This window comes from Papio anubis, chromosome 1, assembly GCF_008728515.1.
Source record: "Papio anubis isolate 15944 chromosome 1, Panubis1.0, whole genome shotgun sequence".
In the NCBI taxonomy this organism is placed as follows: domain Eukaryota; kingdom Metazoa; phylum Chordata; class Mammalia; order Primates; family Cercopithecidae; genus Papio; species Papio anubis.
Genome location: NC_044976.1, coordinates 169,096,140 through 169,116,679, shown reverse-complemented (window position 1 = coordinate 169,116,679; position 20,540 = coordinate 169,096,140). Strand labels below are relative to the sequence as shown.

General features: G+C 39.3%; 1 protein-coding gene, 1 long non-coding RNA gene and 1 pseudogene across 2 annotated transcripts in view; 2 read left to right on the top strand and 1 right to left on the bottom strand.

The window, feature by feature from the left end:
* The window catches only part of LOC103878996, a 216,446-nt gene extending 201,293 nt beyond the window's left edge, over positions 1–15,153 (bottom strand). The window contains exon 1 of the long non-coding RNA XR_004179432.1: positions 14,431–15,153. This is a non-coding gene — a long non-coding RNA (uncharacterized LOC103878996). The remainder of the gene's footprint in view (positions 1–14,430) is intronic.
* On the top strand, positions 4,305–9,021 carry LOC101020980 (annotated as a pseudogene).
* Positions 15,154–15,183: 30 nt separating the features above from the next.
* RGS2 (regulator of G protein signaling 2) lies at positions 15,184–18,451 on the top strand. The gene is made up of 5 exons (XM_003893375.5): positions 15,184–15,340; positions 16,331–16,432; positions 16,535–16,596; positions 17,163–17,329; positions 17,584–18,451. The coding sequence occupies exons 1-5, from the start codon at positions 15,231–15,233 to the stop codon at positions 17,776–17,778; spliced, it is 636 nt and encodes a 211-aa protein (XP_003893424.1). The 5' UTR covers positions 15,184–15,230; the 3' UTR covers positions 17,779–18,451.
* Positions 18,452–20,540: the final 2,089 nt, after the last annotated feature.

Here is a 20,540-nt window from a genome sequence, read left to right as displayed (position 1 = left end):
AGAGGAAAGATGAGATCATATACCTGTTAATAATGCTTAAATGAGTAGCCTATATATCACTGCCTTGTCAATTTTCCCCTTGATTTGAATCTCCGTTAAGTAGTTTTGCAAAGTGTTCCATTTACAACAGGTAAGAACCATACTTTTTAAAAAAAGTTCTGCCTTAAATTGCAAACAGAAAAAAACTAATAGGAAAAAATAGAAAATTAATTTGTAAGCCATGCAAAATTCAATGTTAATATGGAAACCTTATAAAGTTACAAACAGAATTTAATTATAGAAATCATGAACATATGAACCTCTGAGCCAAGTAACACTGATACAGAGAGCAGACTCCCTGGAAAACTAATCATTCATTCATACTTCCGTAACCAAGTATCCTAATTTTTCTAAGAAAAAAAGAAACAGTTACTATTTTTTAACTATTTTCTTTTTTCTCCATTTCTCCCTATCTCCCACTTTCCATTTAGCCTTTTAGAAATGCAAGGATAACCTTTTACCTTCCCTTCACCAGACACTCCCTACAGGGCAAGTTGATCTAACTATGTGCTTGGAAGCTCCACAACAGAACTCTCACCCACCAGTAGGAAGGTTGCCTCGAGAGATAATAGTCTATTTACACCCCAAAGTCCTGCTACAAAACTCTCACCTGGAGAGTTTGTGGCCACTTTACAACCTATTTCTGCCCATGAAGACAGCAACTTGACTGCCCAGTAGATAAGGCACCAAGCTGGTACATGGAGTCCCCACCTGTTTACTACTACTGTTGTGTGCCATTCATGATAGACTCCCTTTAAAAGCACCCACTTTCTGCTTCAAAGGCAAAGTAGTACCCTTAAGGCAGGAAGCCTGTACTTCTTCCCTGAGCTAGCTCTGGAATAAAAAGTGACCTTCTTTATACCAGACGTCCCTCTTGTTAATTGGACTCTGCAAGCAGTGAGCAACTGAACCTGAGTTTGTAACACTGTCATCCATCCATTCCCTCAGCAATGGCAGAGTATCCTCTATATATGTGCCAACATACAAAAATAAACACAATAACTACAGTGTAGTCAGAGGTACTGACAAGACACTAGGTAATTGCAATTCATTACGGTAAGTAAATTAATAGTTGCTGTGAGAAATGATAGGTGCTGTGAGAACATGTAGGAGAGGCATCTCACTCAGATGTGTTAGTGGAGGGAGGAAAAGTCTCCAGGAGAGGAAGTTTATTTAAGCAATATCTGAAGGAGTATGAATAATATACAAGTTAGTCAGATGAAGAACGGGATGAATAAGGAAAAGATCCAAGACAGAGGAACAAGGAAGCATGGCAGGCAGACTAAAACAATTTAATAGGATAATAGCATAGAGAGCAAGGCAGAGGCACTAAAAGATGAGGCTGGGAAGGCATTCAGGAGCCAGATACAAAGACTTTTGTAATTCAAATTAAGGAATTTAGAACTTAAGGGCAATGAAAAGTCATTAGTAGTTTTAAGCAGAAAAGGAACAATAATCAGATAAGTGTTTTAGTAAAATCATGCTGACTGAAAAATATATAATTTAGAAAAAAAACAGACAAAGATAAGAAGTCTTGCTTCAGTTCATAAGAGAGATAAGGAGAGAATTAGAAAAGTGGAAATGGTAATGGAGAGGAGAAGTTCATATTTAAGAGTAAAATTCAGCCTGGACAACATAGTGAGACCCCATCTCTAAAAAAAATTTTTTTTTTTAATTACCCAGGTGTGGTGGCATGCACCTGAAGTCCCGGCTACTCCACAGGCTGAGGTGGGAGGATGGCTTGAGCCCAGGACTGCAGTGAGCAGTGACTGTGCCACTGCACTCCAGCCGGGGTGACAGAAGGAGACTGTCTCAAAAAATATTTTTTTAATTGAAAAAAAAAATTGTAAAAAGAAATAAAACTTTTTTTTACAAAGTTGTAAATTTGTATAATGGGCAGAAATAAGCAGGATAGATTCAATATGGGATTAGGAGAGGCTAGGACTCAAAGGTGACTACTCTCTCCCTCCCGTGTTTTGTCCCAGGTATAGTACCATTCACTGAGATAGAGAACAAAGGCAAAGAAATAGATACAATGGCAAAGATAGGAAATGCTAAATGCTGTGGGGTTTTTCTTTTGAACTGCCTTTTTGTCATCTAAGTGAATCAGTTAGGACAATGAGCTGTAAGGGTCTGAGATGAGCAGAGATCAGCACAAGGATTCGTCAGTATACAGATCACACGTGAATTTATGGGAATGGATAGTAAATCTGAGAGAGAGAGTAAATCTGCAGAACGAAAAGAGAAGACATCTAAGGAACTTCAACAGTTGAGGGACAAATAAGATTACATCTCAACATAATAGCCAAACTATCACACACGCCATCTCATTGACAACAAATTGTAGGAATTTTTAAAATTCCACTTATTTGTACCTCCTTCTTCTTTTTTTTTTTCTTGGAGACGGAAGATTGAAGGGAGACAACCTCTTCCCAAATAGAAAGAAAATCTGATATTTCTACAAACATTCCCTGATTTGGACATAAAAGACCTACGGAGAAAATTTTCCTGACCACCTTAAACTCACAGCTCTGCTAAGCCTTTAAATTCTCATAACCATCATCACTTAACCCTACTCTCTACCCTCCCCCAAAACACATATACTCACAAACACACTTCCTTATTTTCAAGAACCTGTGTTCTTGACTGCTTCTCTCTTTCAAACCAAAAAGCAGTCTATTAAGGAGGTCTGTTTATGTGCTACATGGCAAAAAGAAACCCTAAATACTTAATTTTTTGTATTAAAAAAAATGGGGGGATCAGAAGGATAGAAGGCATGTGGGGAAAACAAGTTATTAAAAAATGAAAAAATAAGAAAAAGTAAATAAATTAAAAAGGGGCTTCACAAAGCATAGACAACTTCCTCCAGACATTCTTTATGTTTTATCAGTCATCTGCCAGCCCAGGAAGGAATCATGGTGTTCCCCAAGAGGCAGGACAGCCAGGAGCTGTGCACCTCAGATATGGAAATGGGAATATAAAAAATAACACGTCACGTTGGCTGAAATTCTGGAGCTCTTACTTGCTGCTGGTATTTCAGGACAAGAAATAATGACTTACCACCTTTTGGCAAGGTAATAGGTTTTGGAAAGACTTGGTCCATCATTCCTTGCTCTCTTGATATCAGTGTTGATTTATTCTTTCAGGAAAACTCTACAATCAATTAAAAAAAAAATAAAAAATTAAACGTACTAGAAAAAGTATCTCAGCCCTTTCAAAGATGAAGTATTCACACCAGCTTGAACCCCACTGATTCAGGATATAGATTCTATTCACATATTTCCTCCTCTTTAAAGAAGAAACTGAGGCCTATAGCTATGAAGAGCTCCCTGGAATCCTGCAGTTACTCAGCACTAGGCCTTGCTGCATCAGCATCTTGGATACCTAAGTTGTCGCTCTGCCCATAGGACAGTATGTGCTGTGGAGGGCCACTCCTCACCTGGTCAACAGAGTGTAGTCATTTCAGAATACCATCTCTGGGTTGGTGTTTATTGTGATCTCATCTCTGTCAGCTCAAATATCCCAACTTTTCTTGACAGTGACTGGTGAAGTGAGCCACATAAACAGAAGAAATGGGTGACTATATCAGCTCCTATTCTATATCCTACTTCCAGAAAACCTACAGGCTCCCTGAGGATCATGACTTCATGAAAAGGCAATCAAATGAGATTCTGACATCTCATAGTCAGGGTGAACTTTTGAAAATGTAGATTGGATAACTGCTCCCCAATGGCTCTTTTGTGCATCTGCCGTTACCATGGGCAGAAAAGATCGGGCTTATAACACAGGTTATAAAACAAGGGTAAGAAATATGTGGGCCAGAGCCAAGGCTGGAGCTGCACTTGCCCATATCAGCTGTCCTCAGCACACATGAGGGAGCTCAGCCAGACCTGCAGAGCCATTCATCCCAGCCCAGCCTGGCCCTGCCAAAACCAGTGGGCCCCACAAAGGGTTGCAACTTACTTCACCAATTTTACCTTTTAAAATGAAGGAAGAGCTGGGCACAGTGGCTCCCATCTGTAATCCTAGCACTTTCGGAGACTGAGGCAGGAGGACCCTTCAGCTCAGGAGTTCAAGACTAGCCTGGGTGACATAGCAAGACCTTGTCTCTACTAAAACTCAAAAAACTTAGTCAGGTGTGGTGACTTACACCTATGGTCACAGATGCTCGGGAGGCTGAGGAGGGAGGATCACCTGACCATAGGAGGTCGAGGCTGAAGTGAGCCATGATCATGCCACTGCACTCCAGCCTGGGTGACAGAGACAGATACTGTCTCCAAGAAAAAAAAAAAAAAAAAAAAGAAGAAGGAAGAAATAAGTAGAATTTTAAAAATTCCTACCAATTTGTTGTCAATGGGATGGTGTGTGTGATATAGTTCGGATGTGCCCTCCAAATCACCTGTTGCGATATAATCTCCAGTGTTGGAGGCAGGGCCTGGTGGAAGGTATTTCGATCATGGGGGCAGGTCCCTCACGGCTTGGTGCTGTCCTCACCATAGTGACTTAGTTCTTACAAGATGCAATCGTTTAAAAGTGTGTGGCACCTCCCCTCCTTCCCTCTCCCTCTTGTTCCTGCTTTGACCACGTGACATGCAAGCTCCCACTTTGCCTTCCGCCATAAGTAAAAGTTCCCAAGGCATCCCCATAAGCAGTCGCAGTGCTATGCTTCCTGTACAGCCTGCAGAACCATGAGCCAATTAAACCTCTTATAAATTACCCTAGTCTCAGGTAATTATTTATAGCAACGTAAGAATGGCCTGATAAAGTGACTTTCAGAGACAGGGTCTCACTGTTGCCCAGGCTAAAGTGCAGTGGCACAATCAGAGTTCACTGCAGTCTCAAACCCCTGGGCTCAAGCAATCCTTGCACCTCAGCCTCAGAATAGCTAGTACCGTGGGAAAACACCACTGTGCCCAGCTAAGTTTCATTTGTTCGTTTGTAGAGACAGGGTCTTGCTATGTTGCCCAGTCTGATCTAGAACTCCTGGGCTCAAGTGAGCCTCCCACCTTGGCCTTCCAAAGTACTGGGATGCAGGTGTGAGTCACCAAGCCTGGCCAAGACTGAGTTGTTAAATTCAGTTGAACAAAGCCTGGGTCCCCTACTGCCTAGGGATCAGTCCCTGTGAGGAAAGCTGCATCAGCATCTGATACCCTCAAAGATTATCATTCTGAAAAGAAGTATCTTGAAGGGCTTCTGCATCATCAAACATTTTACCACATGCAAAAAGAGTTTGAGAAAATTGAGTTTTCCTAGCTCATAACTACAGTACAGGCTTGAGTTGTGAAAACTTTCTAAAATTCCAACTTATTTCTTCCTTTGTTTTTCAAGGTATAATTGGTGAAGTAAGTTGAAACCCTTTGTAGGGTCCTTCATAATCTTTTCCCCACTTGTGTTCTGCCCTCTCTGTGAATAGTCAAGGCCAGCCAGACATGAAGAGGCTCTGAGAATAAGAAGTTTTTGGTGCTCTGTGGCTAAAAGATCCAGGGCCACAAAATGATAAGTTTATTTAAGAGAAGGAGAAGCCAGGTGCAGGGGTGCAAACCTCCTCCTAGCTACTCAGGAGGCTGAGGTGGGAGGATTGTCTGAGCCCAGTCTGAGGTCATAGTATTCTATGATGGTACTTGTGAATAGCCATTGCACTCCAACCTGGGCAACATAGCAAGACCCTGTCTCTTTAAAAAAAATAGAGAGAGAAGGAGAAGAATTAGCCAGTAATTTACTGTATTTATTCCTTCTCTCTCACCTCCACTGAAGTCTACCAGGCACTGATTTGGTTCCAGGCCGGATACTCTCTAGTGCTCTATGATGGTCTATGAGACCTAACAAACTGAAGCGCCTCACAACAGCCTAGGGGATCACAGAGAGACTGATCATGGCCGTGATGTTCAGTGTTGCACTGGTTCTAGGGGACACTGTGCCAGCCAGCGGCAGCCCTGCCAGAGGACTTTCAACCAGATCCCGATACCCATGGATTGCTGTGGAAGATGGTGTTATTTATAGTCATGATCAGATTTTTAATAATTAAAGGCCTATCTTATACAAGTAAAGACATAGAACTAGGCGCTGATGTTTCTCTTCTTCTAGAGGAAAGACTTTCAAATTTTTTACACATTTAACCTTTTTCAAAAAGAATTTGAAGGCCTTGAATTAACTTTAATGGAATCCATGCTCCAAAACAAACTATCGGAAATGGAAAAACGGAAGGCATTAAAAAAGAGCTGAAAATCTCCAACTCTTTGCTTGGACTTAGAAAATACATTCTTTTAGAAAAAGACTTAGCAAAGAGTGACCTGAACATTTAGAACAAGTTGAACCTGACATTACAAGAAATATCCAGAAGATTCATCAAGCAAAATAACAGACAATGCATTAAAGACATTCAATTTCAAGTAGCTACAAGCAAACAGCCTTCAAAATATATCAGAAGACTGACGAACAACTTCAGACAGCACTGAGGAGATGTTTCTGATGAAAACTTCTATATTATGAGAAGTAAAAAACTGCTTTCACAAGAAACTAAGGAGGTGTGCAGTGCTCTGACTCTAACAGAAACATAGGCGGTCCTCCGCCTATGCTCCGTGTTGACGTACATTGTTTCTATAAAAAGAACTAACTATGTTAGGATGAAAGGAAGCTATCTGTGCAGACCTGTCTTTAGAACCTTTGAAGATAATAAAATAATATTTGATTCTATGGTGATATTCTCTAGATGAAGCTATGGTGAAAAATGTTTTGGAAAGGCAAAAAAAAAAAAAAAAGACACAGTAGTAGCAGTTCCCAAAGTGGTGAAATCAGTACTAAGAGCAAGTCTGTAGATTCTAGCATTGGGGGCCTTTCATAGTCCAGCCCTGTGGCCAGTCTCAACGTAAATTCCACCAAGAGCTCAGGACAAAGCAACAATAATTCAAATACGTGTGCAGAATTTCAAATAAAATGTGGTGGTGCCATTAAGACACTGAAACTCTCTCAGAGAAAATGTCTTGAAGGGCCGCTAGACCTGATAAATTATATAGATGTTGCCGAGCAAGATGAAAAGTTGCCTCTTGTTCTTCTGGAGGAAAAATTTATAATGGGAGTTTCCAAGTGTGATATAAGTATCAACATCAGATCAGTATGATATATTGTATAGGCATGTTCTATATTTAATCCTCTGGATGGTGTGTTATGATGATGGTCTGAGGGTGGAAAAAATCTTATTGGCTCTGAAGAACACAGATGCAAGCAATGATGAATACAGCCTGTGTGTTCATCAGTGCAACCAGGTGGAACAAACATAAGCAATTTGAAAAGTTCTATCTGCCACTTTTGACTCTGTATTAACATCTGAGAAATGTTGAATCCTGCAATCAAATGAAAGTCAATTTATCTGAAAGTTCAGCTGTGTTCAAAACAGTTGTTTTCAATCTGCAATGTTGTACTATTATGGAAATATGAAGTGATCCCTTTTCTGGATTTTCTTAAGAAAATGCAATAAATAAAATATTGATTTTTTTATATTAAGATGTTTCATATTAAACAGTGGGGGAAAAAAGAAGCTAAAGAGTGGATAGAAAGATGAGCAAACTTATTAATCAGGAAAATAAAGTTTTAAAAAGCTAGTGCGTATGGAATAAGCTTTAAATAATAAAGTCAGATCCACCATTTGCTAAAGATGACAGATAAGGCTGCTGTTGATGTAGAAGAAAACATGAACAGTGGAATTCTGAAATTAGATATAATGAATGCATCAGAGTATGGGTGCTTCTAAAAATAAATCCAAAAGAATTCTGAAAAAATATGAGTAATGTTGCATAGTTAAATACAGCTCATCTAGGCTGGGCTAGGCCAAGTGGCTATCCTGGCTTCAGCTGGGCTTATTTTCAAATTTACTTTAGAAACTCTTAACCAGATGTTCACTGTAAATTAACTGAAGGAGATAAAATAGTTGACGCACTGAAAAATTATAAGTCTCCAAGTGAGAAATCTTCACTACAATCAGAAATGGGGGGAAATGCAGTCAGAAAGGGAGAGACAAAAGCTCCAGTGGCAACTTTAAGTCCTTCCTACAGTGCCCTGAGAAAGAGAAATGTTTTCACCAAATATCTAATGTGGAGATAATTCACTCTGTAAAGATAGTGAAGATGCCTACAAAAAAAGATGAAAAGATTAACATGTAAAGAGCTGTACATTTCCAAAACATTTTTAAGGAAGAACATAAATATTTGGGAAAGTAACTTCATTCAGAAAAATAACTCAAAATGTATCACCAACCTAAAAGTAAAATGCAAAACTATAAACTCCTAGAAGAGAATCACCAAGGAGAAAATCTAGATGACCTTGGATATGAAAATGAATATCACATCAAGATACAGTCCATGAAAGAAAGAATTGATAAACTGGACTTCATTAAAATAAAATTAAAAAAATCTCTGCTCTGCAAAAGACAACATCAACGTAATGGAAAAACAAGTTACAGACTGGGAGAAAATATTTGCAAAGGGGATATCTGATTTTAAAAAACCTCTAATCCAAAATATACAAAGAATTCTTAAAACTCAACAATAAGAAAACAATTCAACTAAAACATGGGCCAAAGAACATACCAGACATCTCACCCAAGATAATAAAGATGGCAAATAAGCATGTGAAAAGATACTCTACATCATATGTCATTAGAGAAATGCAAAATGAAACAACAATGAGATACCAATACACACCTGTTAAAATGGCCAAAATCCAGAACTGACTACAGCAAATGTCAAAAAGGACATGCAACAGGAATTCCCATTTGTTGCTGGTGGGAATGCAACATAGTACAGTCACTTTGGAAGTGGTTGGTGGTTTCTCATGAAACTAATCATACTCTTACCTTATGATTGAGCAATTATGCCCTTCAATATCTGCCCAAAGGAGTTGAAAACTTCCACCCACACAAAAACCTGCACATGAATGTTTATAGCAACGTTTTCATATTTGTCAAAACTTGGAAGCAACAAAGATGTCCTTCAGTAGGTGAGTGGATAAACTGTGGTACATCTAGACGATGGAATATTACTCAGCACTAAAAAGAAATGAGCTATTAAGCCCTGAAAAGACATGGAGGAAACATAAATGCATATTACTAAGTGAAAGAAGCCAATCTGAAAAGGCTACATATTGTGTGATTCCAACTATTAACACTCCGGAAAAGGCAAAACTATGGAGACAGAAAACAGAAAATTGGTGGTTGCTAGGGGTTATGGGGTTATGAGGTAGGGAGGGAGGAATGGGCAGAACACAGAGAATTTTTAGGGCAGAGTGAAAATACTATGATGCTATAATGGTGGATACATGTCATTATAAATTTGTCTAAACCCACAGAACGTACAACACCAAGAACAAACCCTAATGTCAACTATGGACTCTGGGTGGTAATGATGTGTCAATATAAGTTTATCAACTGTCAGATATTAGTAATGGGGTGGTTATGTATGTATGAGAGCAGAAGACATATGCGCTATCTCTGTACCTTCCTCTCAAATGTGCTGTAATCTGCTCTACAAAAACACTCTTTAAATTAAAAAGTAACCTTACACCACTGATGTGCCCAAAGGAGCATTTGAAAGGGCCCAAGACGACCACCAGGAAACTTCATAAATGAACAGATCCCCAAAAAAGAATGAGGATTCTGCACAGGAGCAAGACAGAAAAATGGACAAAAGAGTCACCTAGAAGAAACTAGTCCTACTACAAAGTTTAGCTGAAGGCCAGTCCTGAGAACTATGTACTATCATCTACCAAGCTGTCCAGGACACTTCCAGTATTGTTTTCTTTTAAATTCCTACAAAGGAAGAGTGCTATAAGTACTTGTGCATGAAAGATAAGTAGCCTAAGCACAACAAAGCCAAACAATGTGCCTGAGTTCTAAACAAATTAGGGCAGAGACTAGGAACAAAAACCAAGTATCCCAATTATGGACAACCCCTCCGCCATCCCACTCTCCTAAGGGTACTTCATGAAAAGAAATGCAAAATTATTCTGTCTTTTGAAACTGGGAACTTTTGAGGGGACTAGTGCCACATGGCAACTGTGTCAAGGCCTACAGATACCTCCTTAAAAGCATTATATTTTTTCTAATTAATTCTGTTGAGATTTTGGAATTTTTGTTTCAAAAATGTGTTTGGGAGAGAAATCCACAAGGTTTTAGGTTATTAGGAAGTAGTCCATGAATAAAAACCTGTGAAAACCAATTCTGAAATGGATTAATGCTCTCTACATACAAATAGTCATCAGTATACTGAAAAAGAAATACTAATATAAACAGATTCCTTATTTATGAGATGAAAAATGGCTTTCTTCAGACTTTTTTTAAAAAGGCTTTGTGATTATTATCACATAGATACTTAAAATTTTGTATTTTGTTAACTTACTATCCCCACATTTCAAAAAAGTAGTCGATAGGACACTTGACACTCCAATGGTTTGGCAAAATTTCATGGACAGAAATTAAAATTCCAGTCAAAAGAAACACCAAAAAAGAAATTCCTAGCTTTACCCTCATAGACAATATGCCAACTATGTAACCTATTTTATAAGAAAGCATTTATATCACCTATTCTCCCCCGGTACTCCATGCACAAAAAGAGTGCAGCAGCAGGAACACATTGGAAACAATTCCCTTATTCAGACCTCATACTTATAGTCCTTTACCTTACAGACCTAATAGCTACAACAACCTTTCCAAGGTATTTCAATACATGTTAGTATTTTTTAGGAAAAAAAAAAACACTTCATGACGCTCTTATTGCTGGTTTATGAAGGGCATCTAGATGTTTTTGTAAACAGGGGGCTATTAAATTTAAGCAGGACCTGCCTGCATTGGAAGTATGACATACTCCATATCATATACTTGGCATAAATTTAAGACAGAACCATGGAATTACACTAACTGGAAGTATCAACACAAGGACTGGTAAAATTATTAACTTAGCTATAATACATGTCAAATAGGTTTAACCTGTGATTTATTTCTGACAAAAACACTCATTTTCTCTCAGCTTCTGGGTATGAACATTACATTCTCAAAAATTAATCATAATTTTTAAATCTCAGATCATATTGGGGTTAAGGAGTAAAGTACAAAATCTCATGGGGTCATAGTTTCATTCTGTTAAAGAATATTTCACCAACTAAAGTTAAATCGGACAAAATTTTTTTTAAAACACAGGCATTATACTTCTTTAAATATATTCGACAATTAGGGTAAAAAAAGTTTTCATTTTTTCCAATTACTCATCACCACATAGCATTTAACTTCCTGATTCTTTTTCCTTTTTTTTTTTAACTAACGCACCTACTTAACATTTCATAAGGTAATCAATAGGTTTACAGCTCTCAGAAATTTGGAAATTAAAATATCTTACTAACTGAAAAAAGCAAAGCACAGAATAATACACAGAATTATACTTTTGTGTTTTTTAAAGCAAGTATCTTGGTTCCTAAATTCCTTTTTTTTTTTTTAATCTTTTTTTTTTTTTTTTTTTAAGAGGCAGGGTCTCCCTCTGTCACCCAGGCTAGAGGCAGTGGCACCATCATGGCTCACTGTAGCCTCAAACTCCTTGGGCTCAAGCAATCCTCCCACCTCAACCGCCTGAGTAGATGGGACTACAGGTGCATACCACCATGCCTAGGTAATTTTTTTAAAATATATTTTTGTACAGACGGGGTCTAGCTATGCTGCCCAAGCTGGTCTTGAACTCCTGGGCTCAAGCAAGCCTCCTCCTTTCTTGGCCTTCCAAACTGCTGTGATTACAGGCGTGAGCCACAGCGTCCAGTGGTTTCTACATTTCTAAAGCATAAGTAGGAGAGTTATTTTATATAAATATTTTTAGTTAATAGGAATAGGACTTAATAATTTTTATTAATAAAATTAGCATAGAGTGGGAGCAGAAGGGAGAAGTATGATGGGAAATTTTTACTCTTCATAATTTAAGACACACAAAATATATCATACAAGAACCTAAGATATGTTATGCAAGAAACTTGTATTTTTTGTTTGCCTTCTTCTATAAACTTTTAAAAAATTATAAAAAGTTCATAAACTAGCTGGAAAACCTCCACCACTAATCTGTTCAATCAATCTCTCCAGTAGAGGGCATGGTAGGTTCAACACAGAAAATGTATGGTTCGTTTATAAGCCACTCTCAAACTATGGTTTTGCTGCGCAACTTTTACAACCCACTGCATTGTTTCTTCCTCTACCACAGGATGGAAAATATGTGTCATCTTTATGTGGAGCAATTCTATTTACCTAAAAGCCAGTTGCAACAACAAAAAGGGAAGTCATCAAAGATTCCAGCTTTCGTTTTACATATATACGTAAATATACATGTAATACATATTACACATACGCATGAAATATATAAGATGTATATATTCATGTTATATGTAACATGTATATATAAATATACATATATTGCCCTGTCTTTTAAAAGACATTAACATGGCAAGTTTTTGAGGAAAAGGTTTCTATAGCAGGTACTGCCTTAACTCTTAAAATTACACAGAGATACAAAAATTGCAAGTTGATTTATATCCAGATTTATTAACCAACCACATAATTTTCAGAGAAAAATTAATTTTCTGCCACCTGACATCAGCCACTGATCTGGGTTTATGAAAAAAGCAAAGAATTATATTAAACACAAAAACATCAAGAATAATCTATATTTAAACCAGTTGCTTACACAGGTACATGTATATTCACCTTCATTAATATATTGAGATGATTAAACTTCCTTGGTGTGGAGATCTCTGAAAAGTGTATTTAATTATTATTATTTTAAGAGACAGGGTCTCACTCTATCACTCAAGTTGGAGTGCAACGGCACAATCACAGCTCACTGCAACTTGAATGCTTGAGCCTCGAACTTCTGAGCTCAAGCCTTCCGCCTGCCTCAGCCTCCCAACGTGCTGGAATTTCCAGCATGAACCACAATACCCAGCCTGAAAAGTTTAAATGTTAATCAGTTTCCTTATTTTTCTGATTTGTTTATTATCCAGTGAGCATTTATTAAATATCTATAATGAGCTTGATCTTCTACAAATTTGTGTATCTTGTGTATTTGTGTACCTACAAATTTAAACATTTTGATATTTAATAGTACCTACACATTTATAACCTAATTACCTCTGAGTTAATCCTCGTATGATTTTTCCATCGTGAATAGCTATGGTTTGAACATTTCCTTTTTCCACACATATGCAAATCAGTAATAAACTTTTGTACAGTACTTTAGAGTTTAGAAAAGACCTTTCATGTAAGAGTCACATAATATCCTCTGAGGCTGGCCAGAAACTACATGTTACTCTTATTACAGATGAGAAACTGGGACTCAAAGAGGTGTGAAGCTACTGTCCCAACAGTTACTTATCATTTACTGGTTAAGTCTAGGCTCTAATTAGGTCTCCTGACAGAAGTCCAGCTCTCTCTCTCTCTCTCTGCGGCCTCTTTGCGAGAACTCCTGGCCTACCAGCGAATTTAACTGTCTATGAGTGAATTCTAACATCTAAGGTTCTAAGTATAAAATATATTGAGGTTTACATTGGTGAGAAAAAGCAAGTGTCTGCGTATTACAGACAGCTGATAAATACGTACTGAGTCATCAGAAAGTGAAAATAGATGTAGGAATATTATGCAAAGTTTAGGAGAGGAAGAGCATATGCTTAAGGAAAAATGGCATTGAGTTAACAAGCATGTTTCAAAATATCTGTTACTGAAATCTACATGATTTTCCTCTCCACAATAAAGTCCACAACTGTTGTCTTAAATAACTGCAGGTTTTGCCCTCTAAGTCAAACTTGGAGCTCCAACTACTGGCAGCTCACCGTAAGAATATATTAACTATTTCCAATTTTCTTTTAACAAGTCGAATACTATCTAGAGAAAACATCTGCCGCTTGGTTGCAAAGCCGCTTAAACATTTCATTGGCTAGTTCTGGTAATATTGTACGAAATCAACTCATTTTGTGGTTGAGGTAATCTATTTGTTTTTACCAATCAAGTCGTTTTAAAACCTTCAGGAGTAGAGATGATACTTGAAGAATTAACAAAAAACTTAATGAAGGAAACTGTTAACTCCTCCTCCCCCCTACTTTTTGCCAGTTATTAAAAGTTCTGGTAAATCCTAACTCAAAACAAGAATGACTCATAAGGAAATCCTGACTTCTTGAACTCATGATTCTAGTGCATTACAGCTCTGAAATATCTGTGTCTCCAGCTTCCTCTCCCATCATAAGGAAACCTGTGATTTCCATTTTGGCAGATGTGACCAAGGGCTCCTGAGGACTGACCCTATAGATAGACCCAGCCACGTGCCTAGTAGTGATCAAAAATGCAAACCCAATTAAAGCACTGTCTTCTGATAAAGTCACCTTCTCTTGTTCAATCCCTAATGTTCATTCCCAAAGTGTTTCAAGACGCCTCAGCAAGCTGCAGAGCAGGTCCCACCCTGCCCCCGGGCAGTCAACGTTTCAGGTTACACCTTCCTTAAATTAAGTGGCAGAGAGAAACGGGGGAGGGTCTCCCCGTAGCCTCAGTTCATTGACCAGGGTGTGTCGAATGAGTCCCTACAGTAGGACAGCAAACAAGAAATGAGGCGCGGGGTCAGGGAACGCGCTCAAAAAAAGAAGAAAAATCCCACTCTTCATTCAAAATCAGGCCACTGAACTCCGGCCTCGCGGCGGGCGACCTCCTCCTGCCAGGGAATCGCCACTCTGGCCTGGGGCTGGGGAGCCCGTCAGGGTGGGTGGGTGAGGGAGCGACGTAGCCTCCGTCGGGCCGCAGCCAACTTCGGCTCTCTCCCTCCGCCGCAAGCCCCCGAGCCCGCCTGGCCGCCACGCTTCAGCAAAAGGTCGTGGGCAACGGCCCACACTGAAAAGTCCCTGTCTGCTCGCACACCGGCCCCAGCTGGCCGCTGCTATGTAGTCCGAGTGCGCAAGAAGCCCGGGCCGCAGACGTCAGCAGCGCCCTGGCTTCCAGACCCTTCGGCGTTAACCGTGACTGCCGCTGGCGGGCGCTGACCCCATCCCAGTGCCCGTTTGCAACCAACCAATCCGCGTCCTCTTGAGGCGGGGCCGGAGCCGCGAAGCCCCGCCCCCAAGTCGCGGCTTCTTATAAAAGCTGCGACGCACGCCCAGCAGCAAACAGCCGCGGCCCCAGCGGGAGGACGATAATGCAAAGTGCTATGTTCTTGGCTGTTCAACACGACTGCAGACCTATGGACACTAGCGCTGGCAGCGGCCACAAGAGCGAGGAGAAGCGGGAAAAGATGAAACGGACCCTGTGAGTATGGCTTTCTTCCCTCTCCTGCCACCCCTGCCACACACTGCGAGCTGCAAACGCGGTACTTTGGGCTCGGCTTTGATGTTAGGAAACTAGCCCGAGCCTCTGCAGGGGAAAAAAAAAAATCGAAAAGGTCAGTTTGTTAAGGTTAAATCTGGGTGATGCTCGGGTAGAGTTTAGGAACCGAGGGAGATAGTTGATATGAGGGCGGTGGTGGATGCGCTAAGAAATTGCGGGTTGGCTTTTTGTCCTCCTGCATTCAAAATGACATCAGAATCCTGCGGCTGAAGCGCGTCCCCAGCATGCATACGTTGCATGATGAGTTCTCATCAGCTTACACAGCTCCTGGAAGGAGATGCTCTTGCTGGTTGTGAATATACTCGTTTAAAATCCATTTTTGTTTTTTAATTATAGAGCAGATCTCACCCAGTCACGAATGTGGAACAAATAATTGTTCTGCAGCGTCTGCTTAAAAGAAGTGTTGTAGGTGGGGAAGGAAGAGCGCAGGGGAATCAGTCACCCACCTCCTTGTACACTGTCTCTGGCATGCTCCAGAACCTCTTGCTCTAAAGAGAGAAGCGTGGGCCGGCTCCAGACAGTTCCACGTCTGTCCTTTTCATTAAAGTGTAAAACCCCTCGGAATTGTAATTAACCTTGCAAACAAACTGATGCCCTTTGTGAGCCAGAAATAGTATCTGCCTTTTGAACTAAATTCATTAACAATTCTTTACAATACCCTAGTCATTGTAGGTAGCCCTGCCCTTAGTTGTAAAACTAGTAGATACGATCAGATTAATGGATGAAACTGCTCAGTACATGAGGTTTAAATGTTAAGTGGATAAGACTGTTATTTGAAGAGTTCTTGCTTTGCCTTATGCAGTTTGTCTCTAGTTACTGAGTGACTTTATTTGGTAAAAATGCGTTCAGCTGCAGTAGCATATTCAAGTGTTGCTACTTAGTGATTATCTTTTTTAAATTTTTTTGTTTTAGTTTAAAAGATTGGAAGACCCGTTTGAGCTACTTCTTGCAAAATTCCTCTACTCCTGGGAAACCCAAAACCGGCAAAAAAAGCAAACAACAAGCTTTCATCAAGTAAGTTGAGAATCCTGTACTTGCAAATATTAATAGTTAGTTGCTGAACTGAAAAGGGGAACTCTGATGTGCATAAGCTAACATGCAGAACCTCTCTTGCAGACCTTCTCCTGAGGAAGCACAGCTGTGGTCAGAAGCATTTGACGAGCTGCTAGCCAGCAAATGTAAGTTAACTCTTGAACTTGAGCCGTTGCTAACATTGCAAAAGCCTGGAAAGGCTGGGTCCACACAACAAAAGAGCAGCTTGCCTGAGGGGGATTAGACTGCAGTCACTATTGGATAAAGCCTGTTTTTCTCTCCTTTATTTCCCAGGGTTTAACCATGGAAATAAATGCATGTATTTCCTCCAGGTGGGGAAGAAAATCAGCCTCAAAAAATTAAAGTGGCAGTTGCTTATAGTTAAGGTTGAGTCAGTTTTTCCATTGCATACAATGTTTTCAAGAGGCTTAGTTCCCAGGGAATTTATGTCTCCCCTATAAATATTTACTTTGCATTGACAGCAAAGTACTTATATTTTTGCAGCAGAGGGCCAACATAAGCATTTTGCCTACTGGTATCTTCGTCTTTAAAAAGCTAAATTTTGAGAATTACAGGTTTAAGCGAAATCTAGAAAATTGCTGTCATTTAGAAATAATTAAAATGTGAGGGAGAAGTACTAGGAGAGACATAAAGAATCATTTGGTCACTCGGTTCTTCACATTCTGCATGCTTTCTTTTCTCCCCCCTTCAGATGGTCTTGCTGCATTCAGGGCTTTTCTAAAGTCGGAATTCTGTGAAGAAAATATTGAATTCTGGCTGGCCTGTGAAGACTTCAAAAAAACCAAATCACCCCAAAAATTGTCCTCAAAAGCAAGGAAAATATATACTGATTTTATAGAAAAGGAAGCTCCAAAAGAGGTAAGGAAACAAGTTCCTAAATTGAGCACAATCTGGACATTTTTAGCACAAAAGTGAAACAAAATAAGGGCAAAGTGGGGCTAGAAGGAGGGGTAAAAAGTCCCCCCACGTTGTAGCTTTCAGTTATGTTAAAGTTCTTCTGTGACTTAGGTAGTAAAGCTAATCACGCATAATTTTTATTTTTTGTTTTCAAATACTAAATTTTAATCTTTAACTCTGAACACCAAATAAACAACATTTTTGTTTTATTTCAGATAAACATAGATTTTCAAACCAAAACTCTGATTGCCCAGAATATACAAGAAGCTACAAGTGGCTGCTTCACAACTGCCCAGAAAAGGGTATACAGCTTGATGGAGAACAACTCTTATCCCCGTTTCTTGGAGTCAGAATTCTACCAGGACTTGTGTAAAAAGCCTCAAATCACCACAGAGCCTCATGCTACATGAAATGTAAAAGGGAGCCCAGAAATGGAGGACATTTCATTCTTTTTCCTAAGGGGAAAGACTGACCTGCCATAAAGACTGACCTTGAATTCAGCCTGGGTGTTCAGGAAACATCACTCAGAACTATTGATTCAAAGCTGGGTAGTGAATCAGGAAGCCAGTAACTGACTAGGAGAAGCTGGTATCAGAACAGCTTCCCTCACTGTGTACAGAACGCAAGAAGGGAATAGGTGGTCTGAACGTGGTGTCTCACTCTGAAAAGCAGGAATGTAAGACGATGAAAGAGACAATGTAATACTGTTGGTCCAAAAGCATTTAAAATCAATAGATCTGGGATTATGTGGCCTTAGGTAGCTGACTGTACATCTTTCCCTAAATCGATCCATGTTACCACATAGTAGTTTTAGTTTAGGACTCAATAACAGTAAAGTGTTTACTATGTGCAAGGGTATTGGAGTTCTTATGACCACAGATCATCAGTACTGTTGTCTCATGTAGTGCTGAAACTGAAATGGTCCATGTTTGCATTGTTAAAAATGACATGTGAAATAGAATGAGTACTATGGTGTTGAAAACTGCAGTCTCCGTTATGAGTGCCAAAAATCTGTCTTGAAGGCAGCTACACTTTGAAGTGGTCTTTGAATACTTTTAATAAATTTATTTTGATAAATAATATTGAACACTTGGAGTCTAGATGTGATTTTATTTTTGATAACTGGAAATGTGGCAGATAAAGGGAAAACATCTTTATAGTGAAAGACATTTCAGTTTGTGTGCCTGCCTAGTGAGAACTGACAGTCTTCAGAACTGAGAAATGATAGTTGCAGACAGACAATTCTTTTTTTAAAAACCTATAAGCATTATGTAGGCCTAAGGAAGTCACATCCTTAGAACCACTGCATTTATGCTTCCTAATCTTAAAAAAAATCAAGCTTGTTGTTAATGAAAATAAACACTGATCTAAAGCCTTCTGTGAGCATCTAAGTACCAGCTAAATACGAGAAGTAAACGTAATGGAGACAAGCACAAAAATTCATATAATTAAGCTTCTCAAATCAAGGAGCCAAATAAGGTCAATGTAGGCCTGTCTTCATTTACTTTTCATTGGTTCCAAGCTCACCCACAGGTACTGGCATGGGCTTCCAAGATACATACCTGAAATTGTTCCTTTCCATGATGTATCAATATAAAATCTCAGAATTTTCCTGACTTTCATGCCTTCATTTGGCCAATAAAGAATCTGTGTTACTTTAGGTAATGATAAAGTCAAAAGAAGGGCGCTTTTGTTTCTTAGACTTAAATCCAGAAATATGCTTTTTTCCACTTGAGAGAGGAAGCCCTTGAATCTGTTTTCAAACTGGTGAATTATTAAAAAACACCCCTTCCTCAGCAGGCTGTTTTTTCAATGTCCTTGATTATGGTCTTAATACAAAAGGAGGAGGAACCCTGATTTTAGAGTTGGAAGACCTGACCCAAAGTAATCATTTCTCATAGCTTTGTGACCTTGGGTGTCCCCATTGTCTTCCCTGACTCTTCATTTTAAACCTTCCTGCCTTTCTAGTTCTATAAATTAGTAAGGAATTTTAGAAATCATAAAGCACTAATAATATTTTTTTCTGATTTGCCAAAAGAAAAATTGACCTCCAGTAGTTTACCGTTTCCATTGTGATTGCACTAATTTTCACCTTAGCCAGAGTTTCTGGCACCAACAGGCACAAGCTCTATTAGAGAGACTGCCTTGTCTACTCCTGTATCACCGGCAGCCAGAATAATACAAAATAGGTGCTCCATAAATATTGATTGAATGAATGAATCCAAAGAGTCATTGAAACAAATATTTCTTTGGAGAATAAATGTGTCAGGTCTAGCATAATCCTTAATTTGAAAAGATTTTGGCCAACAGAGGAACTCAGGAGTCATGCCATGTATCATCCTATTTATCACCAAGTCATTTATTTTACTTCAAACCTCTCTACAGCCTACTCTCTGTTACCACTCTGATCAAAGACACCACCATCTGATGATGCCTAGATTACTGCAATAGTCTCATCTCTCACCCACACTTCCCACTCTCCCACACCAATGTGTTCCTGCCTTTTAACTCTAGGGACCCCTTCAAGACAAATCTGATCTTGTCTCTAGTTGCTTATAAACACCTTGACAGGTTTTGCAAACAATTAGGATAAAGACAACATCCCTAACAGGGCCTAATACCTGCATGGCTTGACCCCTCCTTTTTTTCCAACCTTGACTCTACCACATTTCTCCCAGCTCTTTCTGCTAAGCCATACTGTCCTACTTTCCTAGCAGGTGCCATACCCACTGGCCTCACAGGACCTTAGCACCTAATAGTTCCTCTGCATGGAATTCAATTTTAGCTCTTACTCATGCACATATCAATGCAATTGCCACTTCCTTAGGGAAGCTTCCCTGACCTCCTTACCTAGGTCAGATCCCCTTTTAGATGTTCTCATAGCACCGGGTTCTCTAATTTAGAGCACTTAATGGAGTTGTGACTTCTCATTAATTTGTCTGATTATTTAATAATTCTATGTCTTCCTCTACCAAATTGCGGGAACCACAATTTGAAGTCCCTTGGCCTTTTTCTGCTCACCACTGAATCCCAACACCTAGCATAGTGCCTGGTGTACAATGGGAGCTGCATAAATAATTGTTGAATGAATAGATGAATATTAAAAGATCTTGCAAACAAATTTTGATGAAACAAGGATCTACCAATGCACAAGTAATTAAGGACAAGATTT